At 64.8% G+C, this 21,041-nt stretch overlaps 5 protein-coding genes across 5 annotated transcripts in view; 2 read left to right on the forward strand and 3 right to left on the reverse strand.

Annotated features, from left to right (window-relative positions):
* Positions 1 to 30: 30 nt before the first annotated feature.
* On the forward strand, positions 31 to 4,142 carry CDK10 (cyclin dependent kinase 10). The gene is made up of 13 exons (XM_074881248.1): positions 31 to 129; positions 660 to 732; positions 951 to 1,022; positions 1,117 to 1,219; positions 1,348 to 1,429; positions 1,818 to 1,885; positions 2,610 to 2,662; positions 2,777 to 2,846; positions 2,961 to 3,020; positions 3,102 to 3,225; positions 3,314 to 3,453; positions 3,571 to 3,623; positions 3,700 to 4,142. Exons 1-13 carry the CDS (start codon positions 34 to 36, stop codon positions 3,801 to 3,803), a joined length of 1,098 nt encoding a protein of 365 aa, XP_074737349.1. The 5' UTR covers positions 31 to 33; the 3' UTR covers positions 3,804 to 4,142.
* Positions 4,143 to 4,310: 168 nt separating this feature from the next.
* SPATA2L (spermatogenesis associated 2 like) lies at positions 4,311 to 5,770 on the reverse strand. Its single transcript, XM_074881247.1, has 2 exons — positions 5,365 to 5,770; positions 4,311 to 5,284 (listed from the first exon to the last, which is right to left on the reverse strand). The coding sequence occupies exons 1-2, from the start codon at positions 5,692 to 5,694 to the stop codon at positions 4,439 to 4,441; spliced, it is 1,176 nt and encodes a 391-aa protein (XP_074737348.1). The 5' UTR covers positions 5,695 to 5,770; the 3' UTR covers positions 4,311 to 4,438.
* On the reverse strand, positions 5,557 to 10,766 carry VPS9D1 (VPS9 domain containing 1). Its single transcript, XM_074881213.1, has 16 exons — positions 10,609 to 10,766; positions 10,240 to 10,312; positions 10,038 to 10,130; positions 9,793 to 9,955; positions 9,577 to 9,688; positions 9,411 to 9,473; positions 9,110 to 9,162; positions 8,947 to 9,034; positions 8,701 to 8,786; positions 8,132 to 8,619; positions 7,849 to 7,978; positions 7,081 to 7,274; positions 6,915 to 6,987; positions 6,731 to 6,835; positions 6,044 to 6,163; positions 5,557 to 5,695 (listed from the first exon to the last, which is right to left on the reverse strand). The coding sequence occupies exons 1-15, from the start codon at positions 10,720 to 10,722 to the stop codon at positions 6,088 to 6,090; spliced, it is 1,911 nt and encodes a 636-aa protein (XP_074737314.1). The 5' UTR covers positions 10,723 to 10,766; the 3' UTR covers positions 5,557 to 5,695; positions 6,044 to 6,087.
* Positions 10,767 to 10,925: 159 nt separating this feature from the next.
* ZNF276 (zinc finger protein 276) lies at positions 10,926 to 18,840 on the forward strand. Its single transcript, XM_074881519.1, has 11 exons — positions 10,926 to 11,133; positions 12,332 to 12,641; positions 12,761 to 12,813; positions 13,729 to 14,226; positions 15,096 to 15,174; positions 16,154 to 16,234; positions 16,575 to 16,685; positions 16,761 to 16,836; positions 17,215 to 17,332; positions 17,562 to 17,661; positions 18,073 to 18,840. The coding sequence occupies exons 1-11, from the start codon at positions 10,926 to 10,928 to the stop codon at positions 18,356 to 18,358; spliced, it is 1,920 nt and encodes a 639-aa protein (XP_074737620.1). The 3' UTR covers positions 18,359 to 18,840.
* FANCA (FA complementation group A) overlaps positions 18,767 to 21,041 on the reverse strand; it is a 36,624-nt gene continuing 34,349 nt past the window's right edge. Inside the window, exons 39-43 of the mRNA XM_074881520.1 lie at positions 20,854 to 20,959; positions 20,378 to 20,453; positions 19,892 to 20,048; positions 19,451 to 19,543; positions 18,767 to 19,040 (exon numbers count right to left, since the gene is read on the reverse strand). Coding sequence (XP_074737621.1) covers positions 18,933 to 19,040; positions 19,451 to 19,543; positions 19,892 to 20,048; positions 20,378 to 20,453; positions 20,854 to 20,959 — 540 coding nt within the window. The 3' untranslated portion in view covers positions 18,767 to 18,932. The remainder of the gene's footprint in view (positions 19,041 to 19,450; positions 19,544 to 19,891; positions 20,049 to 20,377; positions 20,454 to 20,853; positions 20,960 to 21,041) is intronic.

A 21,041-nucleotide genomic window follows, 5' to 3' on the forward strand; every position in this document is an offset into this window, starting at 1 on the left:
TGCGTGGCGTCACGGCGCGTGCGTGGGGCCGGCATGGCGGAGGGGGGATCTGCTGAGGGGGAGCTGGAGCCGCTGCGGCTGCGGCGGCTACGGGGCGAGGGCTTCTTCGAGGTGCCGGCGGCCGACCGGGTGAGGGGCCGGGGTCATGTGGGTGAGCGGAGTGGGGTCCCTGGGCTCCCAGAGGTGTGTGGGAGGGGGGGAGAGGGTCCCAGAGCCCTCAGGCCGCCGGGTTGTGAGTGGGCCTGCTGAGGGGCGGGGTGGGCGGCCGCCCTGGGCCGGCGGCCGCTTAGGCTCCCCCTTGCCGGGGTGGGCTGGGAGCAGAGAGGGAGCTGGGCAGCGTGAGGTGCCTGTGGACCCGGCCGTAGCTTGTGCTGGGGACAGGGAGGCTCCTTGGTGGCGGCTGGGGGGCGGTGACAGGGCCGACGTGCTGGCACAGGGCTGGGAGCAGGAGGAGCCGTCTCTGTCCCAGCTGCTTCTGAAACGCTGGGTTGTTCCATAAGCACCGGAGCAGCCCTGCAGCGTGCCCGGTGAGAGGGAGGGGTGTAGCTTAAGGTGTTAGTCTGCTACTGAGGTCGCGTGTCCCTGGAAAAGTTGGTGAGAAACCTCTGAGGGCTGCCCCAGAGCTCAGGCTTGCCTGTGACGGGGCTCTTTGGTTCCAGCTGGGAAGATGCCGGAGCGTGAAGGAGTTTGAGAAGCTGAATCGGATCGGAGAGGGCACCTATGGCATAGTGTGTAAGTGTGGTGCTGGCTGCTCTCCCCAGGCCTGGGGCAGAGCCGCTTCCTGGGTGAGCTGCAGCCCAGCTGCCCCCATCCTGGCAGCGGGAGCATGTTGGGCTGTGGCGGGACCGAGGCTGAGAGGAGGCTCATCAGTGCAGGGGGTCCCGCTGGCTCGTGATAAAACCAGTGTTTGTCTTCTGGTGCTGAGCATGTGGCCTGTGCTGCTCTTCTAGACCGAGCCCGGGACACCCTGACGGATGAGACTGTGGCATTGAAGAAGGTGCGAATGGACAACGAGAAAGATGGTAATGGAGGAGTAGGGGTGGCTCCTGTGGCGGGCAGGAGCATCGCTGGCCGCTGCTCGAGGCAGTCGTGCAGTACGGCCCTTGCTCTCCGCAGGAATGCCCATCAGCAGCCTGCGGGAGATCACCCTGCTCCTGCAGCTTCGGCACCCCAACATCGTGGAGCTGAAGGAGGTGGTTGTAGGGAACCATTTGGAGAGGTGAGGGTCCCCTCTCTGCTTTTCAGCCCCTTCTCGGTCCCCTGAGCCACCTCTCATGGCACAAACTTGCGGTGGGACCCCAGAGAGTGTCCTGAGGGAGGCTCCTGACTGTGGCTTGTCTACAACAGTATTTTCCTGGTGATGGGCTACTGCGAGCAGGACCTAGCCAGCCTTCTCGAGAACATGCAGACGCCTTTTTCAGAGGCTCAGGTAAAAGCTGGGCCAGACTTTAGGTACGTCACCCTTGCGAGGGTGTTGCCACTCCGGCCAGAACACACTGGCGTGGACTCCCTGGACCTCGTGCTGGGCTTTGGCAGGGCTGGGGAGCAGCTGGGATTCCTGGGGAGCGTAGGCTTAGCTCAGAGCACTCCAGGGACTTTCCTGGCTGGGTTTTGGGCTGGAGCGAACTGGCAGGGCAACAGCATGGGGAGAAAATGTACCCCCAGCCGGCCTGTGAGTTACTCTGGGAGGACACGGGGGACTGACGTACTGCAGGGCCGTGGCAGATCGTGGGGTACCTGACTGAATTTAAGCCCTGGGGGTTTGCCCGGCTGGCGCTGCTCTCACAGAGGTCGGTGCTCCTGTCTTCTGTCTCCAGGTGAAGTGCATCATCCTGCAAGTCCTCAAGGGTCTGCAGTACCTCCACGAGAACTACATCATCCACAGGTGAGAGCGGCGGGATGGACGCCAGGAGGGGAAGGGGCTGACAGGGTGGAGCTGCTGAGCCCCTGGGCTGCAGCGTCGTCCTCCACCTCCCACACCCGTGTCCCAGGAGTGAGCAGCACCACGTGGGGTAGCTCTGGGAGGGTTGTGTAAATCAGTGGCTCCGTGTGGGAGCACTGGTGGGGCAGGGGGGCTGCTGAACGATTTTTGCTTCTTGTGATTGTGCAGCTCCAGCTCACCAGGCCGCAGCTGGGACACAGTGCTTAGTTTTGGCCTCTGCTATTCAAAAAGGAGAAGAGAGAGCTCAGAGAAGGGTCATAAAGATGATCAAGGGACTGGGCAGCCACGCGAGGAAAAGCTGAGCGAATTGGGTTGGTTTGGCCTTGAGAAGGCTTAGGGGGAGACCTTAGCACCATGTTCCAGTATTTAAAGGGCAGATGGAGGCTCCCTTTTTCTAAGGGAGGAGGAGTGGGTACAAGTTATTCCTGGGGAGATTCTGACTGGACACAAGAGGAAAATTTTTCCTGCTGAGAACAATCAGCCACCAGAATAATGTCCCCAGTGGTGGATTCCCCAACACTGGACACCTTTAAGATTCGGCTGGGCTTGTCTAGACTGCGCTTTTGCCAGAAAGCTTGGACCAGATGATCCCTGAGATCCCTTCCAATCTGGCACTCGTACGATTCTCCGCCGTGGGGCTGAACGGCCACTCTCTCTTCCCCTGCAGAGATCTGAAGGTGTCCAACCTGCTCATGACTGACAAAGGCTGCGTGAAGATAGGTGAGCTGCCGGCCCAGCTCCTGCCATGGCCATGCCTGTGGCTCTCCCTCCGCTCCGCGACGCGCTGGGAGCGAGGAGCTCACTCCCCTCCTTGACCTCGAGTCTCTCTCGCAGCCGATTTCGGACTGGCACGCACCTACGGGATGCCACCGAAGCCAATGACCCCCAAAGTCGTCACGCTCTGGTGAGTCTGGGGGGGGTCTGCGCTGGCTCAGGGTGACGCGGGCGCGTCCTCGCAGCGCAGCGGGGGCTTCCTCTCCGCCGCGGTCCCCTCGAGACGGTGCTGTCCCCTGTGCAGGTACCGAGCGCCCGAGCTGCTGCTGGGGATGACGACGCAAACCACCAGCATTGACATGTGGTAAGGGGAGGACTGGGGGGTGCCTGGGGGGCTGCAAACCTGCGGCGGGTGGTCGATGAGGGGGTGTTCTCGGCTCCGCAGGGCCGTGGGCTGCATCCTCGCCGAGCTGCTGGCCCACAAGCCCCTGCTGCCGGGCACCTCGGAGATCCACCAGATCGACCTCATCGTGCAGCTCCTGGGGACGCCCAACGAAAACATCTGGCCGGTGAGAGCAGTCCCCTGCTCCCTGCCTGCCCTGCCTGTGCTCCCTGCCTGCACCTCACGCTCCAAACCCCCCCGTCCCCACCCCGCAGGGTTTCTCCAAGCTGCCCCTGGCAAGTCAGTACACGCTGCGGAAGCAGCCCTACAACAACCTCAAGCACAAGTTCCCTTGGCTCTCGGAGGCCGGGCTGCGGCTGCTCAACTTCCTCTTCATGTATGACCCCAAGAAACGGTAAGAACCCTCAGCAGGACCCAGCACAAAACCTGCCCTGGAAAGGGGGTGCTGCCACGCTGTCTCCTTGTCCCCACCACATCCCCTTGTCCCCACCACGTCCCCTCGTCCCCGCAGGGCGACGGCAAAGGACTGCCTGGAGAGCTCCTACTTCAAGGAGAAGCCCCTGCGTGAGTAACACCCCTCTCCACGGGGCACAGCTGGGCCCCCCCCGTGCCCCCCTGACCCCCCCTTTCTGCCCTGCAGCCTGCGAGCCCGAGCTCATGCCCACCTTCCCCCACCACCGCAACAAGCGGGCGGCCGCCGCCAGCGCGGGGACAGAGAGCCAGGCGAAGCGCAGCAAGCCCTGACTCCATCCCGTGGGAAGAGGCACGGCACACACCGGCCACGACAGCTTTCCTCCGCGAAACCCCTCTATCCCTTCCCAGGAGTGGCTCCCCAAATTTAATTCCCCTCCTTTTTTGGAGGGGAATTAATTCAATCCTTTCCCGGGAGCAGCCCTGGCTGCAGTGGGGGAGCGCTGCGATGTGGTTCCAGCCCCGGGGCTGGGTGACAGAGAGACGGGGCCCCCCCCCCGGTGCCCAGTGGGGAGAGGCTGGGGCAAGCCCTGTTCTGGGGGGGCCGCCAGCCAGTGCTGGCTGCGTGGAGTAACCCCGACTTTGCTGTCAATAAAAGCCAGCGGGTGAGGAGTGAATCGCCTCGTCCCTTGGCTGGGCTGGGAGGAGCTGGGGAGCCTTTCTCTGCCCCCCCTGTGCCACTTGGGGGACTGAGGTCACCCCCAGGGGGCCAAAGCTCTTCTGCGGGGTGACGTGGCGGCGGGTGGCCCCATCCCTTCCCCAGGAGGAAACCCACCACGCTGCGAGGCAGCCGCGCTTTACTGGGACACACCGAGCCGTTTACAGTGGGAGCGCCGGGGCGAAGCGGAACTCTGCAGGGGGCGTGCGGTGCCTGTCCCTGTCCCCCCTTCCCACGGCGGTGGCTGGGCTTAGCCCCAGGGCCCGGAGCTGTCGGCCAGCAGCATGTCCACCTCCGTCCGCTGCAGCCAGAGCCGCTGCTGCCTCTCGCTGCGCAGCTCCTGCCCACGGTGGCGGGTCCGGCAGGCCTGCCCGGCCGCGCAGGCGCCGGCGTGGAGCTGCTGGCAGGTGGTGCAGCAGTAGTTGGGCAGCGCGCCCCGGCGCAGGCAGGAGTGCAGCTGGTAGCGGGGCAGCTCGGGGGCTTCCTGGGGAGCGGCGAGGGGCAAATCCGGGCCTTCCCCCGGAACCTGGGGGCTCCCGCTGCCTGCCGGGAGCAGGCTGCCGGCCGCGCCGCGCTGCTCCTCCAGGAAGAAGCGAGAGGATGGGTCCGGCTCAGCGGAGAGCACTGGCTCCTGCCCACACTCGCTGTCTCCGCAGTGGTCCCAGCCCCTGCGGGGCACATCCTGCGGGTTCCCAGGGTCCTCTGGCAGCGCTGAGGGTGCTACATCCTCTCCCCCGGTGTCCTCGGAACCGTCTGGCGTCTCCCGGTAGAGATCGACACCGTCATCGGTCGCCTCCCGCCGCAGCATCTCCACGCAGGCCTCCACGTCCCCGGCCAGGCGTCGAGCTTCCAGAAGCTCCGGGACGCGGAGCCGGCGTGGGCGCAAGCGCAGCACCACCTCCACCAGGATCTCGCACTCCAGCCGACAGGCGAAGAAACCGCAGGCGGCGGCGATCAGCTGGGAGCCGGGCGGGAGCCGGGAGACCACCAGGCGATGCCGGTCGAGCCGCTCGTAGCCCAACCGGCCGAAACTCCGCACCAGGTCGGCTTCGGGGAGCGCCGGGCGCAGGCAGTGCACGTAAGTGCCGGAGAAGGTCTGCGAGGGGAGTTAGAAAAGGGGGGGGCTCGGCTGGGGACACTCCCCCGCCCCCTGCCCCCCGCCCCCCCGCTGCTCACCGGGACGGTGCTGAACTCCTTGCGCCAGGGGAAGAGGTAGAGGTTGACGGCCGCCAGCTCCAGCAGCCGGAAGGCCCCGGCCAGGCCCCGCAGCCCCGGCCCCGGGTCCGGGCGGCCGCGCAGCCCCCGGGCCAGCAGGGCCCGGCCGTCCTGCTGCAGGGCCCCCAGCACCGCCGGCTCCAGCCGCAGCCGCTGCCGCAGCCGCTCGCCGAGGGCCGGGTCCGAGCAGGCCCCGGCGCGGCCCCGGCGGAATTCCCGCTCCAGACAGCGCCGGTACTCCTGCCGGTACTCCTGCCCGTACTCCTGCCCCAGCGCCGAACCCGCGCACATCCTGCGGGTGCGCAGCCCCGTGAGCGCCGCCCCTGCCCCGCACAGCCCGGCTCCCGCCGGCCCGGCGCCCTCCACCACCCCCCCCCCCCCCCCACCGCCCCGGCCCCGCTCGGTACCGGCGCCGCTTCCGCTCCCCCCGCCCCGCCCACCGCCGGCAGTGACGTCACGCCGCGGGGCGGCCCCCCCGAGGCTCCGCCCCCTCCTGGGTGGTGCCTCAGCGCCCCCAGGGGACGGGAGGAGCAGCGGCGCTGCGGGGGGGCCCTGGGACCGCCCCTCCACCCCACCCCGGGACTAGGCCACCCCCCAACCCCTCCCCGGGGACCCCGGGCCGCAGGGACGGGAGCAGCACCTGCCCGCGGGTGGCGGGGAGAGGGTCCCCCCGATGCTGCCGCCTCACTGCAGGGACTCGACGTAGGACAGGGCGCTCTGCAGGGACGTCAGGCAGTACCCCTCCTCCCCGATCAGGTACCTGCACCGCACACCGACACGGACGGGACACCGACACGGCTGGGACAACCCCCGCGGCCACCGGGCCATCACAGCCGGGACACCACCACGGCTGGGAGAGCATCACACCCAGGACACCCCCGCGGCCGGAACACCGCCGCAGTCACCACACTGTCACACCCAGGACACCGTGACAGCTGGGACACAGCCACGGCCACCACACTGTCACAGCCAGGACACCATCACAGCTGGGACACCACCACAGTCACCACACTGTCACGGCCAGGACACTGTCACAGCCAAGACACCCCTATAGCCAGGATGCCGTCACAGCGGGGACACCGCCACAGTCACCACACTGTCACAGCTGGGACACAGCCACAGCCAAGACACCCCCACAGCCAGGACACTGCCATGGCCACCACACCATCGCAGCCAGGACACCCCTGTGGACCAGACTCCACCACAGCCACCCCACCTGCACCCACGGGACCCACGGCTCCCACCCAGCAGCCCCATGCCAGGAGAGGGGACTCCCCAGCTCTGCGGGGTGCCCGCATGGCCCAGCACCCCCCTCCCCAGCACCTACCCCTCGTGGATGAACTCCTCCATGGCGGCGCACTCGGACAGCAGCTGGGGCAGCCCCGTCCGCAGCACCACGTAGGACAGGATGGGCAGCAGATCGTCCGCCCCGCTGACGCCAACAGCAACCATTAGCCATGCCAGCAACGGCAACCCCCAGCCCCACGTCTCTGCCCCCCCCCCAGACTCACATGGCGGCAGCGGCGGGGCTCCGCACACCACAGTACTCCTCGGCGCACTCACAGATGCCGCGCAGGGCTCGCACTGCAGCACAAAATGGGCACTGATGGTCACACCGTCCCCCCCACACCACATCCGTGGGGCCCCCCTCCAGCCCTCACCGCCCCGGCCTCGCACCGATGCACTCCAGCTTCCTGCGGGGACACGTCTCCAGCGGGATGAGGCGCAGGTCCTCGATGGCGGAGCCGTAGGCGGGGCAGCTGGGGGCTGGGGGGAAGAGCCGCGACGCCAGCCCCATGTCGGCGGGGCCAGCGTGCCGGTGCTGCTCCATGCTCCGGGCCAGGGCCGCCTCGCGGGGCCGATGAACGCTCCTGGGGGCAGAGAAGAGAATCCCAGAGTCATCTGGGTTGGAAAAGCCCTTGAAGCTCCTCCAGTCCAACCATGAACCTCACCCTGACCGTTCCCAACTCCACCAGACCCCTCAGCGCTGGGTCAGCCCGACTCTTCAACCCCTCCAGGGATGGGGACTCCCCCCCTGCCCTGGGCAGCCCATTCCAACGCCCAACAACCCCTTCTGCAAAGAAATCCTTCCTAAGAGCCAGTCTGACCCTGCCCTGGCGCAGCTTGAGGCCATTCCCTCTTGTCCTGGCGCTGGTTCCTTGGCTCAAGAGACTCATCCCCCCTCTCTGCACCCTCCTTTCAGGGAGTTGGAGAGGGCCATGAGGTCTCCCCTCAGCCTCCTCTTCTCCAGACTAAACCCCCCCAGTTCCCTCAGCCGCTCCCCATCAGACCTGTGCTCCAGACCCTGCACCAGCTCCGTTGCCCTTCTCTGGACACGCTTGAGCCATTCAATGGCCTTTTTGGAGTGAGGGGCCCAAAGAGAGGGGCTGTGGGGGAGAGGAGACCCCGCGGGGGGCCCGGCCTGTCCCCCCAGGGCTGCGGTACCTGTAGAGAGCCAGCAGCGGGGCCCAGAGCGGGGGGAAGAAGGCCTCCTCCAGGCAGGCCAGGCACTGGTCCTTGCCGGCGGCCGTGTTCAGCCCCTCGAAGGCCAGCAGCGTCAGGGAGAGCAGCCTGTCTGGGAAGGGACGAGTTACGCAGCGCGCTCGGCGAGCGCCCGTGAGATTCCCCCTCTCCATCCTCCTCTGCACCCCTGAGTCCCCCCCCCAGGCTAAATAGAACAGGCCCCCTCCTCCCCCAGAGAGCCCCGACGCCAGCGGCCGTCCCTCACCGATGGCGTTGTGGATGTCCCGCACGACGCCCTTCAGCTGCTCTGGCAGCGCCGCCGCTGCCTGCTCGGGGCCAACCGGGGGGTCCCCGGGGGCCCAACCCTCAGGCGATGCCAGGAACCGCTCCAGATCCTCAAACGAGCTCTCCCGGGGGGCCTGGGGGGGTGCCGGCAGCCCTGGCCAGCCCCCCTCCACCCTCGGGGTGCCGGGGTTGCCATCGGCAAGCGGCGTGCTGGAGAGGCTGTGCCGTAGCCCGGCCGGGCCGTGCTCGGGCACCGAGAACATGCAGTGGAGGCTGCGGGAGGCTCGGAGCCGGCGGCCCCCCGGCTCGGCGGGCAACGAGCCCCCCGCGTCCAGTGAGAGGAAGGAGAGGCCAGTGGGGGAGGCAGGGGTGGCGTCGGCAGGGCCCTGGCTGATGGCGGGGTAGAGCCGGGCGTACACCGCGCACTGCAGCTGCCGCAGGAGCTGGGCGATGGGGTGCTCGGGGAAGCTGGGAGCAGAGGGAGGGGGTGGGTGGGGGCTACAGGCAAGTGGGCAGGGGCCCCCCCACCTTTCCCCGCCGTGGCGCTACCTGAGGAGGCAGGAGAAAAGCCCCGACACCAGGGAGAGATCCGTCGGGCTCCGCTTCAGCCTGGCCTTCCACTGCCTCGGCCAGTCCTGTGGGGATGGCACGGCACCCTGCCCCCGGGGACAGCACAGCACCCTCCCCCAGCAGCACCCAGGGGTGTCCAGGCCTGTTGCCCCCCCCAGCACCCAAGGACAGACACGTCCTGCACCCCCCGTCCCCCCCTGGCAGCAGCCTCCGGCGCATACTCACGTGGTCCTGCTCGTACTCGAGGACGGCAGCGTAGAGCGCTCTCTGCTCCTGCTCCTCGGGGGTGAGGGCCACGCTGCTGGAGAATCTCCTGGGGGTGCAACAGTCCCGTGTGAGGGCCCCCCCGAGAGTCCCCCCGGGGTCCCCGCAGTGACACCCTCCTTACCTGTTGGCAGCCTCCTGCAGCCGCAGCCGCCGCTCCTCCATTTTCCGCTGCAGCTGGGCCACGGCACAGTTAAGGCTGCGGATCATCGGCACCGCCGCGGCACCGCGCCAGCCCCGCTCACCCACCGCCCCGGCACAGCCCTTCTCCCACCTCCATCCCCCCGATCCGCCAGCAGCGGGTCAGGACTGGGACCCCAAAACTCTGTGTGGGGTCGGTGCAGCCCAGGGCCACCCCACACGCGTGGGGCTCTGTCGGAGCCCGGTGTGGCCGCGGGGCCGGCGCTCGGGGCTGGGAAGGATACGGTCTCCTCCCGGGCCTTGGCGATCACCAGGTTCTCCATCATCTGCCGCTGCAGGGACAGCGTCTGCGAGGCAAGCGACGTGTTGGGGACACCTGCCCCGAGCCCACGGCCACCGGCGTGGCAGGCACGGAACAGGGGGGTCACCCCGGCGGGGTCCCCAACTTACCAGGGAGGTTTTCTGCAGGGCCTGGCTGGGGTTCAGCCGTGCCACCCGCGCCTCGTACGCGGCTTTCAGCTTCTGGTTCTGCAGAGACGCCTCCTCCAGTGGCGTCAGCTCCCTGGTGGGAGCCACTGTCAGCCCCCACCGCCGCGCACGGGGACACCGTCCCCAACCCCGGGACCCGGCGGAGCGGGGCCCACACCGGTGTCCGAGCCCACGTACTTCCGCGCGCTCTGTGCCTCAGCGATCTGCAGCTTCTGGAAGATCTCCGGCGGCAGGAAGGGAGAGAGCTTCCCCCCCTCGTCCGAGAAGACCCGGCGGTGCCTGGGGAGGGGCGCAGGGCCCCCGCCCCGCTCCTGCGCAGCCGGTTTTGCCTGGGCTTTCCCTGGGGAGGGACGGGCAGGTCAGCTGCGCCCCTGCTGCCAGCCCAGCTCCCCGAGGGGGGACCCCGCACCCCCTTTGCTCACCCAGCGCCGCCGCGATGGACTTGACCCTCTCCAGGCACTGCTCCGCCAGCTTCAGCATCTTGGGGGTGTCGGGGGTGACCCCCTCGCTCCCATCTGAGGGGTGTTGGGGTCACCGGAGGGGGGGCACGGGGCTCACGCCCGGTGCCCGTAAGGCTGGAGAAAAGGGCTGCGGGGATGGGGGGGCGGGGGGGGGCTGCCCTACCTGTGCCGGCCGCCTCCTCCTGCAGGGCCTGGGCGATGAAGGCGATGCTCTTCAGGTACTCCACGTAGGCCTCCTGCCGGAGAGGTGGGGGGCTGAGCCCCGGGACCCCTGCGCAGTCCCGGTAACACCCCCGCCACCCACCGGGCCCCGCGGGGGGGGCCAGGCTGGGCAGCAGCGGGCCCTTCCCCGGGGGTGTCAGGGCTCTGGGAGGGGCGGGGGGGGACGTTGCGGGGACCCCCAAACCCCGCAGGTTCCCGGGGGTGTCTCGGTAGGACCCCGGCCCTCCCGGTACCCCCCAGGACGCAAAGGGGAGGCCGGGTCCGGGGGTGCGGCCCGGGGGGTCCCGGTCCCGCCCCGCTCCGCGCTCACCCGCGGCCGCCCGGCGCTGTCCATCTCCAGGGCTCCGCTCGCCGCCCTCATAGCGGTCTGCAGGGCCCGGCCCGCCCCGGCCCCCCCGGGCCCGTCGCCGCCCGCCGCGGCCATGGCGGCCGCCGCCGCCCGGAACGGCACGATCGGGCCGAGGCGCCGTGGGGGAGCGCGGTGGGGCCGGACCGGCGGCGGGGTCCTCCGGGCCGCGAGGGGGCGCTGCGCCGGGGCGGGGCGGCGGCGGCGGGGTCCTCCGGGCCGCGAGGGGGCGCTGCGCCGGGCGGGCCGGGGCGGGCCGGGCCGTGCCCGCGGCGGCGGCGATGAAGCGCGATCGGCGCGGCCGGTTCCTGGCGGCCGCGGGCGGCCCCGGCGCGGCGTCCCCCGAGCCCCGGCGGCGACCCGGGACGGCGGCCCGCGGGACGGGGGAGGAGGCGGCGGCGGTGGTGCGGGCCGAGCCTCCCGCCGGGTGGGCCCCGGCGGCCGCTGCCTGGACACGGCCCGCCGCCCTCGGCGGGGCCCCGGAGGCAGGTGAGGCCCGACCCGGTTGAGGGGTGGAGAGGGGGCGCGGCGGCGGGTCGGGGCGTCCCGTACCCCCCCGGGCCACCCACCGGGCCAGGCTGCGGGTGGGTGCGTGGGTCCCGGCGGGCGTAAGGCCTGGCACGGTGCCGGTGCTGCCGAGCCCCCCCCGGTACGGAGGGGGTCCCCGCTCTAACGGGGAGCTGCCCGCCGTTCCCAGCGCTCCGTGCCACCGGGATCTGCCCTGCGCCGGGGCCCGGATTTCCCCGTTAGCGTGGAGGGGCTTCACCCCCACGGAGCCGAGCCCCCCGGTGCCGGTCCGTAGCGTGGTAAGGAGGGGGTTTGGCCGCACAACCGGACGGGGACCGGGCCCCCCTCGGGCCTCGGGGCGCTCTGCCGTTACCCGGCTGCGGTTTGGGGGCGGCCGGTACCGAGCGTCCCGCTGCCGGGGCGCGGGAGATAAGTTGGATCATCAAACGGTTCCAAGTTGGGCGCAGAAAGACAGACCCAAGTGACAGCGGCACCGGGGCTGCCCCCCCCCCGGCCCTGCGCGCGGTCCTGCCCCTCCCCGGGGGCTCTGGAGGTGGTTCGGGTGGTCTCGGCGGTGGCCGGGGGGCCGCGGGCAGCTCCCCGCTCCCTCCCCGGCCTGAGCGGAGGGTCACCAGTCCGGGAGAAGCGTCAGGGTCATGGAACCAGGAGAGCTGCTGGGCATCGCGCCTCGCTCGGAAGCTTCGTGTCCCCAAGTCCCTGCCCCGCTCCGGGCCGCGGGGCAGCGTCAGGGCGGGTCGGAAACGGCGCGTCTCGAAGGGGCTGCAGGAGCTGGGGCGGCCCAGGGCGGGCGGCGGCCGAGGGACGCGACCGCCGGCTATAAATACTTCAGAGATAAACGCCGGGAGGGAGAAGAACCACTGAAGCCGAGGGAGAGCGTTGGCAAAAGCGCAAACGCACGTGAGCGAGCCCCGGGAACACCGCAGCGGGGAGGAGGTTTCTCCGCTGGGGCGATATGGGGCTAGAAAAGCTGATTTTAGGGTCAGTCGGTTGTGGTGCGGTGCCCCGGTCTGCACCGGGGGGTCACGGGGAAGGTGTCGCCCTTCCTGCCCCAGTTCTCTGTGCCCGGATGGAGGGAAGGGAACATCTCCCGGTGTGTCGGTGCCTCCAAGCCGTAGTGGTTGCCGTGCTTTTGCGGCAACGTCCAATCCTTCTCTAGCAGGAATCGGCAGAGCCCTGAGCACCGGGTATTGTCGCCTCTGCCACGGGAAGTTCTCCTCCAGGACGCTGCGCAATGCTTTCGGGAAGGTGCCGGTGATGGGGGAGAACTCGGAGAAGCAGCGCCGGGTGGATCAGGTCTTCTTCACCGACTTCCAGCGGCTGGTCGGCGTGGCCGTGCGGCAGGACCCCGCGCTCCCCCAGTTCGTCTGCAAGAAATGCCATGCCCAGTTCTACAAATGCCGCAGCGTCCTCAGGACGTTTATCCAGAGGGTGAACGCGTCTCCCACCGGCCACGTAAAGTCGAAAGGAAAGTACGTTGCATTTTGGTTTGGTTTTGTTTTAAATTCCCCGGAGTTATCGGGAGTAGCGAACTGCCGCGTGTTCCCTCCGTAACACCCCGAGGCCCCACTGTGCTGTTCTGGTTTTGCAGGAGCGGCGCGGCCCAGGCCCAGCCGGACGCAGAAGGAGGTGCCTCGTGTCTGGGTGAGTGCCTGTGCCCCGAGCTGCGTGCCTTTTCCTTCTGCGACGCCATCAGCAAAGGGCTGGGCTTTACGGGCGTCGAGGAACGGCCACCCAGCCGGGGGGTTCCTGCGTCCCTCGGCACTGCGACCGTGTCCTGCTCTGGCTGGTCGCGGTTCCCCTTCCTCCAGCTCCCCAGGAGGATCCGCACCGGCACTGGCCTCCCCGAGCTGCACTTAACAGGCGCAGGCCTCCCTGAGCTGAGTTTGACAGGTGCAGGTGTCGGCCTCCCCAGGCTGAGCTTAACAGGCGCCAGCCTCCCTGAGCTGAGCTTGACAGTGGCAGGCACCAGCCTCCCCGAGCTGAGCTTGACAGGCACAGGCACTGGCCTCCCTGAGCTGAGCTTAACAGGCACCAGCCTCCCAGAGTTGAGCTTAACAGGCACCAGCCTCCCAGAGCTGAGCTTAACAGGCGCAGGCCTTCCAGAGCTGAGCTTGACAGGCGCACGTGTCAGCCTCCCTGAACTGAGCTTAACGGGCGCAGGTGCCAGCCTCCCCAAGCTGAGCTTAACAGGTGCAGGCTCACCTGCAGGGAGGTGCAAAGAGCAGGCGGAGCATGTTTGGGTGGCCGTGCCAGGCCTGTCCAGCCACCGTCAGGTGCAGGGAAGCAATCAGAAATACACTTTTGGCTGCAAAATAAGTGATACTGGTGGCCGACGGGGCTGTCCCCGCCCCAGTCCCTCTGGGTGCAGCACCCTCAGTCCTCTCCCCCCACCTTCTGAGGCAGGAGCCCCACGCAGCGCTGGGGGGAGCGTGTCCGCAGCCCCGTCCCCTCGCTGGGGCAGCAGCGGGTCCCTCCCTGTCCCCTCCCCGCGGCCGGCCGTGCCCTGGGCCAGCGCAGGGGCCTGACGGTGCGTGTGCCGCCTCTCCCCTCCCGCAGTTGACCTGATCACCTCCAGCCCGCAGTGCCTGCATGGCCTGGTGACGTGGGCGCACGCGCACGCCGGGAGCTGCCCCTCGGCGCCCAGCCTGCGGAGCGTCCTCTCCTCCGAGTACTGCGGCATCATCCGCGCCGTCTGGGGCTGCGGGGACGGGCACGACTACGTCATGGATACGGATTCGGACTGTAGCACGGTGCTGGTTGACAACGCTTTGTCCGTCAAACGGGAGTGGAACAAGAGCACGGCGCAGCGCTTGACTGACAACGGGGCCGGGGCAGACAATGCCGAGGCTGTTTCCGTTCCCAAACCCCAGCATGCTCCAGTAAGGACAAGTCCTTGCCAGCAGCCTGCAAACAAAGGGACCACATCGGTGCCACTGAACTTGGAGGACGAGCCGCTGCAGAACAGGGATTCGTCTCGCTCACAACTGGACAGCACAGCCCCCTCGCAGGAGAAAGCCCTGCCGCAGCCCGTGTCGCCTCTGAGCGGTGCCACAGGTAAGGGATTTGCCTTCCGCTCTCCCTCCGGGCCGCTGGGGAAGGGCAAATTGCTGGTGAGCTGACCCGGGGAGCCACGGTGGAGCTGGGCCCCCTCCTCGGGGAGGATGCAGACCCTGGCTGGGGAGCGCCGGTTGCCTGGAGAATCACCTCCGAGCCTCACAGAAGGCAGAACATGGGGCTTGGGCCGACCGCAGCGCACAAGAAGAGCTGCTCTCCTCACCCTGTGCACTCTTTCCCCCTCTGATAACGGGGCGAGACCTCAGCAGGCTGCGCTGGGCTAGCGAGACCTTGCTCTTGCCCGGGGACAGGCGCCCGTTGAGTGGTGCCGAGCGATTGCTGGTTCTCCAGCACCGCGTTTGCCAGGTGTTTCTTTCCACTCCATCCAAACCCTGGAGGGAAGAGGGGGTTCCCCCATCCCGCTGCGGCCGCAGGTGATGAGCCCCTTCTCTCCACAAAGGAGAGTCACCGGGCAGGTGTGCTCACGTGGGTTTAGTGCTGGACTCTCCTGGAAGTGGCATTTGGGGAATAACACCCACTTTTGAGTTACAGACGTTGGGCTGTGGTTAACTCCACCAGCCGCGGGAGGTGTCCGCTGCTGGAAGGAGGAACAGCAGCTGGGACTCAATGGGGACGAGTCTTTCAGTTACGGAGTCACGGGGGAAACCAAAAGCTGCTCGTGGGAGTAAAGGCTCTGGGAGAGCAGCCTCTGAGCGCACAAGACGCGGAGTGGGGTTTAAGTCGTGGTGGAGCGCACGTTTTCACGCTGAGTGACCCCGCAGCAGTTGGTTCCCTCTCGGCAGCTGTCTCCGCTGGCTGGTTTTTGCTGCTTTTCCGTGTAACGCACCGTGTTCTCCTTCATTCCCTAGGACAGTTGAGTGGGAAGCAGGTTCTGTCTGCAACGTCGGATGAGCGGGTAAAAGACGAGTTCAGTGACCTTTCTGAGGGGTGAGAGAAGAGTGGGTTTAAAATAGCCTAAATGTCTTCTTTGCGAGTATGAAATGACCCGCCTCGGAGAGCTCTTTCTCCATGAGTGACCTGGCCCTCGCGGCCCCTCGGAACCGCCGCGGTGGCTCTGCGGCGCCTGGGACAAAGCTCACGCCGAACTCCCCGGGGAAGGGGGGGAGGTTTACACGCGCGTGTGCTCTCTGGGGGTGTTTGGCTGGTTTTGGCAAACCTGAGCCTGGTTTGGTTCCCCCTCATCCCCAGCTCTGCTCTGGGGAAGGAACTGTGGAGGGGGCGATGGGAAGAGCGGGCGGTGCGGGAACACGGGTGAGGGAAATGGCCCCGTTTGCTCACAGTTAAATGGGGAGAGGGAGGGACACAGGCAGCTTAGCAGTCTTTAGGATCAAAGATTTGGCTAAATCCAGTCATTCCGAGTCTAAAGTACTAAAGGGCTGAGCGCAGACTTATTGCAGTGTGTCAGCTAAATCTGTCAGCTGTCACAGGAGAAGTGCCACAACAATTTATCACCCATTTCCTGCCTTCAGAATTAATTGCTTCTTGTATGGCTTAGGATTTAAAAGGAGGAAAAAGAAAAACCCAGATCTATGTGGTTTCTACATGTGAGGAAATACGGAATGATCTGGGCTTCATTAACCTGTGCCAGACAGTGACACTGCATTCTTGCTCTACAAAATTACTTTTCCCCATATAGAAAGCGGTAGCAACATCCCTCAACAATGAATAGATCTTTTCAGTAACGGCCGTTTTTTGTTCTCCTGACAGCGGTTCAATTATTCTTACAGAGATCTAGTCCTAAAAGGACCTGATGTTGCTATTTGCCGCGTGCACCGGCATGGTGTTTGCTTGGGGAGGTGATGGGGGGGAGGACACGCGGTGCCTCGGGGGACGGACGCACTGGGAACGAAGTACAGGTATTGCTGGAGCTGAAGCAGGGTGGTAAAGGGCATCTTCTTTCTCTCAGGGACTTCTTAAGCGACGATGAAAATGAGAAGAGAAACGTGCAATCTTCAGATGACTCCTTCGAGCCTTACCCCGAAAAGAAGTAAGGGCCTTACTGCTGCGTGGTTCCCTGAGCTCCGCGCTTGGGCCGCGGCGGGGCCAGCACCGTTGCTTTCCTTCACGGCCTCGTTTCCCTCCATATCCTTGTCTGGAGGTCACAGTGCCGCACCCGTGTCCCCCAAGCTCCCCGTTGGGTCGAAGCTGGGCCACATCCCTCATCCCCAGGCCCAGCACTAATTACCCGCCGTGTGCTCCTGCTGTGCCCAGTCAAGCATCGGGCTAAGCCCTCAGCTGGTGTAAGGCGCGGGGACGATTAGTTGAGAGGACTAAAACCAAGAGCCAAGTACTAAACCACTGTCCTCCTTCCTTGTTCCTTCTTGGAGGGTTTCTAGCAAGAAAAGTGACAGCAAAGAAGCCAAGAAGATGGAAGAGCCCAAAATAAGGAAGAAGCCGGGGCCTAAACCAGGCTGGAAAAAAAAAATCAAATGTGAAAGGTAATAAGGAGCAGGCAAGGGCTGGGCAGCACCCCGTGCTTGGCGTGCGGGCTGACGGCAGCCTCTGCTTTGCAGGGAGGAGCTGCCCACCATTTACAAGTGTCCTTACCAGGGCTGCACGGCTGTCTACAGAGGGGCGGACGGCATGAAGGTAAGTTCAGGGGTTGCTCCTGTCCCCAACCCATAGCTTGGAGCACTATAGAGCCCTTCCCGTCTGAGGAGAGGATCCCTGGCAGATTTAATCCACCCCATCGCTCCACGGGAGGCAGAAACCCCCTAAACAAAGTGGTTTGCGCAGAGGCCGAGGCCTTTTTTCGGAGCCCAGACAGAGCAGGAGCTGCTCTGTGAGGGAAGGCTGCTGCCACGTCCCGTCACAGCCCCCTCCAGGGGGGGCAGATTGGGGTGAAAGTCTCTGGTTTATTCACAGCAGCGCTGATGCACAAGCCTGCCAAGACAGGGGTCTCATTTTGGGGGGATCCAGGTTTTTTTTCACGGGGGAAAACAGCAGCCCAGCGTTTCTGCTTTACAGAAACACATCAAAGAGCATCACGAAGAGGTTCGGGAGAGGCCCTGTCCTCATCCTGGCTGCAACAAGGTGTTCATGATTGACCGGTACCTACAGCGTCACGTGAAGCTCATTCATACAGGTGTGTCCCACCAGGCAGCGGGTGTTACAAACACGCCCCCAGCACCTCGCTGCGCAGGCTGGGGAAGGGTCTGCTGTGCCCCTAAACCTGGAGCGGGCCGTTGGGTGGGGGGATGCGAGGCAGGGGGAGGAATCCAGACTCCACCAGTCAGCATGGGCGGCTGCCTGCGTGCGTTCCGTGAGCTAAGAAATGAGTGGAACCAGTGACTCTCTCCCTCCTTCCGTTGCAGAGGTACGTAATTATATCTGCGATGAATGCGGGCAGACCTTTAAGCAACGCAAACACCTCTCAGTCCACCAGATGCGGCACTCGGGAGCCAAGCCCCTCCAGTAAGTGCACACCAATGCTCCGTTTGTAGGGAGGAAAAGGGGGTAGGGAAGTTCTGAGCTCTCGCCACTGCCCTTAGCACGGAGTAATTCTGCGATACAAACCCCGCCTGGAGCTGGCAGCGTCCGGCTGATTCACTTTAAATGTTCCCCCACAACATGTGCTCGAGCTTTCCCATTGCTGAGCCAGTCTTCCACCTCCTCCTCTTGCTGTTGCCTTTGAGTTCAGCCCGTGACCGCTCGGCGAGGAGCCGCAGGCCCGAGGAGGGTGTTGCATGAGTGGGGTGGTTGTGGGAGACGCTCTGAGCAAGCAGCTCCGAGGCTGCGGTTGTTTTCTCATGGGCTCGTTCAGCGTGACGACGAGCGGAGGCCGCGGCTCCAGGGCGGGTGCTGAGCCCCTGCTTTGCCTTGCAGGTGTGAAATCTGTGGTTTCCAGTGCAGACAGCGAGCATCGCTCAAGTACCACATGACCAAACACAAAGCGGAGACAGAGCTGGAGTTCGCCTGCGACCAGTGCGGGAAGCGCTTCGAGAAGGCCCATAACCTTAATGTCCACATGTCCATGGTGCACCCTCTGACCCAGACTCAGGACAAAGCCAAGCCACTGGAGCCAGAGCCCATCCTCCTCCTCAGTACTTCAGGGACTTCAGAAAGCCAAGCAGTAAAGACAGAAGTGACTGCGCAGCAGGAGCCCACCTGAGGGGGACGGGGACACTTCCCCAGTCCAGCACTATAGAAACCATACGGCAGAGTGGAGATTTTTAATCTACGTTTTAGTCTCCCAAAGAACTCAGTGGAATTAGCTTCAGCTTGCTCAGAAAAAGCTTGTTATCATGCTGTGATTCTCCATGCTCACGTCTGATTCAGCAGTGTTGTACTAAGAGTCTGTCTAATCCCAGGGGAGGGGGTGTTCGGCAGCACCCCTCCCCGTTCTCCCCACGCACACCGTTGTAGAGCCCAAGTTGGCTGCTGCCTGCACACACGAGTTTCCCCTCGGGTGCCTCCGAGGGTACGTAGGACAGCGGAGCAACTTTAAGCAGACGTTTTGTTTTGAAGAAAAAAAAAGAAAAAAAACATAAAAATTATGCTTCCTAAAGCAAGTCAAAACTGAAATTTGTAACCTACTTTTTATTGTAATAAGAGCTTCATGGTTATGCTTGTAATAAATTATTTACAAAGTAACTTGAAAGAAAGAGCACTGGTCAGCAAGGTAGGGCCCTGTCTGTCCCTTCGGCTGCAGTCAGGGTGTTGGGCTCAGCTTACCCTGAGCTTACTCAGAAGAGGAGCAGCTCTTCATCCAGTTCCATGGCCACACCAGGCCTCGAGAAGCGCAGGAGGGTGGCTGCCAGCTCAGGGTCAAGTTCTTCACAGGTGGCCAGGAGCTGAGGAAGAGGGCAAGGAGCTGGCGTTAGACCTGCTCGTGCTGCTTCAGGAGCGAGTTACAGCAGCACGGGAGCGTTTGGCTGCTCCTCGGCAAAGCCGGGGTAGGGGGGAGGGAAGCCGTTGCTGACTCGTGCAGAAATAACACAATTCTCACAATCTTGTGAGAAATTTCAACACCTGCCCCTTCGCTGTGCTTGCTCTTTTCCCCCAAGACGAAGAGTTAAGCAGTGGGCAGGGTTTAATGTCGTGGGGGAGAGGAGCCTGTGGCCTGGGCAAGGGAGGAGGCAGCTCCCACCTCTCCCACATGGGACACAACCATGCAGGATCCCAGGAAAGGCCACACAGGCAGGAGCTCTCCCATCCTGGGAGAAGAGGGTTAAAAAAATATATATATATATATCCAACGCACCGGTTGTATGTTTCCAAAGCTTTGGGCAGGGCATAGCGGGATGGCGCCCAGCAGGAACTGCCGGGCCGCGGAGATCACCTCCAAGGGATGGCCCTGGAGAACACAGACACGGCCCGGGGAGGCCAAGGGCAATGTCACGTTCAGCCCTCCCGCCTCCAAAGGCGGAACGGGAACCACTACACTGCACCTCGGGCTCGTCAGAGGTTAAGCAGATCACTTGATCAGCAGCTGCATCCACCCTGGGATCCCGTACAAGGCAGCAGCAGGACAGCAGCCCCAGCAGCTTCTCTCGGCCCCGAGGGGTGAGCAAGCTGCCTGCAGCAGCAGCCCCATGCCTCTGCTTTGTACGGGAAGGTGTGAACAAGAGGGATGCTGCGAGTGGCAGGGGAAGGGATAAAGAACGGGATTTGCCGTTAAAAAGAGCGACCGAGCTTCACTCACATGCTCTGGGGGGTCTGGGCGTTGCCCGGCTCGATGGCACTGCGGCAGGTCTTTCCCTTCCACAAAGAGCCGCAGCAGCTGGATGTAGGAATCGAGTGCCACGCAGAGGAAGGTCTGCTCTCTGGCGAGCAGCTCGCGGTGGAAGCGAGGGCTGAGGCTAGAGGAGGTCACACAGCCATTAGCGCTGGTTCCGCGGTGGCCTCAAGCACAGAAAGACACAAGGCAAAGGCAGCCAGTGCCCATTTTACAAGTCTCATTGTGTGCAGGGCCACCGCGCTGCCAGGAGCGGGAAGGCAGCCAGGGACACTCCTGTCTGGAGCACAAAGCTGAGGGGAAACTTCTAGCAAAAACCTCAGGGCTCCTTAAATCGCAATCCTGCCGTGATCGAGTGTTGTCTCCCACACAGGGCCAGCCGTGGTCTGTGCAAACCATCAGCCACATCCTCCCCCATGAACACCCTCCCTGCCGAGTCCAGCGGGATGTTACCTGTAGAATGCGAGAGGCAAGAGCCGGGTGTGACGGTCCGAGGCTGCGCCGCGCAGGACACCGTATTTTTGGGAGTCTGCAATGGATAAAAGAGAAGCACTAAGCATCTTGGCAGTGGTCCTCACGCCACCCTGCATACTTCTGCAGCAGCACAGGGGCTGCAGTTTCCTTCCAAGCCCATGAAAAACACTAGTGCTTGGGGGTGGTGACCACCAAGAAGCAAGCTGCCCCCTCTGAGGCTTTCTCCACCATGGGGAGCAACGCTGAGTGTCAGTCGCTCCTGCTCATCAGCCGAGTCCCTGTGCTGCAGGGTAGAAGCAGGATGTTCTCAGCTTTTCCTCAAACAAGTGTTTTTCATGCTGCTTACGAAGGCCCATCAGCTCCTTCTCACAAGCACACCCGTAATCAGAGAGATGGGACGTGCCTGCCCCGCACCGAACCTCACCCTTCCACCCATCGGAGGCAGGACCCCTCACCTTCCCCTCCTGCATGGAAGAGAAGTGGCCAGGATGTGCCCCTCTCTTCCAGGCACTGCAGGATCTCCAGGGACCATTCCAGGGCCATCTGAGAATCCACTCCTTCCTGGGTGTCAGAAAGGACAGGTTGAGTTTGTCTTAGGCTTTAGCTGCACCCAAGCAGAAAGGATCCCCTCAGGAGACTGTGC

This window comes from Strix uralensis, chromosome 12, assembly GCF_047716275.1.
Source record: "Strix uralensis isolate ZFMK-TIS-50842 chromosome 12, bStrUra1, whole genome shotgun sequence".
Classification (NCBI taxonomy): domain Eukaryota; kingdom Metazoa; phylum Chordata; class Aves; order Strigiformes; family Strigidae; genus Strix; species Strix uralensis.

What these genes read in the sequence shown, in the direction of transcription:
- ZNF276 (XM_074881519.1), top strand. Translation starts at nt 10,926, where the DNA reads ATGAAGCGCGATCGGCGCGGCCGGTTCCTGGCGGCCGCGGGCGGCCCC. An exon ending in AGGAGGTGCCTCGTGTCTGG is followed by an intron (nt 12,814 to 13,728) that starts GTGAGTGCCTGT and finishes CCCCTCCCGCAG; the next exon opens with TTGACCTGATCACCTCCAGC. An exon ending in GAGCCTTACCCCGAAAAGAA is followed by an intron (nt 16,235 to 16,574) that starts GTAAGGGCCTTA and finishes TCCTTCTTGGAG; the next exon opens with GGTTTCTAGCAAGAAAAGTG.
- SPATA2L (XM_074881247.1), bottom strand. Translation starts at nt 5,694, where the DNA reads ATGTGCGCGGGTTCGGCGCTGGGGCAGGAGTACGGGCAGGAGTACCGG. An exon ending in AGGAGTTCAGCACCGTCCCG is followed by an intron (nt 5,285 to 5,364) that starts GTGAGCAGCGGG and finishes CTCCCCTCGCAG; the next exon opens with ACCTTCTCCGGCACTTACGT.
- CDK10 (XM_074881248.1), top strand. Translation starts at nt 34, where the DNA reads ATGGCGGAGGGGGGATCTGCTGAGGGGGAGCTGGAGCCGCTGCGGCTG. An exon ending in AGGTGCCGGCGGCCGACCGG is followed by an intron (nt 130 to 659) that starts GTGAGGGGCCGG and finishes CTTTGGTTCCAG; the next exon opens with CTGGGAAGATGCCGGAGCGT. An exon ending in ATGTATGACCCCAAGAAACG is followed by an intron (nt 3,454 to 3,570) that starts GTAAGAACCCTC and finishes TCGTCCCCGCAG; the next exon opens with GGCGACGGCAAAGGACTGCC.
- VPS9D1 (XM_074881213.1), bottom strand. Translation starts at nt 10,722, where the DNA reads ATGGCCGCGGCGGGCGGCGACGGGCCCGGGGGGGCCGGGGCGGGCCGG. An exon ending in GAGGCACAGAGCGCGCGGAA is followed by an intron (nt 9,689 to 9,792) that starts GTACGTGGGCTC and finishes GGCTCCCACCAG; the next exon opens with GGAGCTGACGCCACTGGAGG. An exon ending in CAGGAAGCTGGAGTGCATCG is followed by an intron (nt 6,988 to 7,080) that starts GTGCGAGGCCGG and finishes TTTGTGCTGCAG; the next exon opens with TGCGAGCCCTGCGCGGCATC.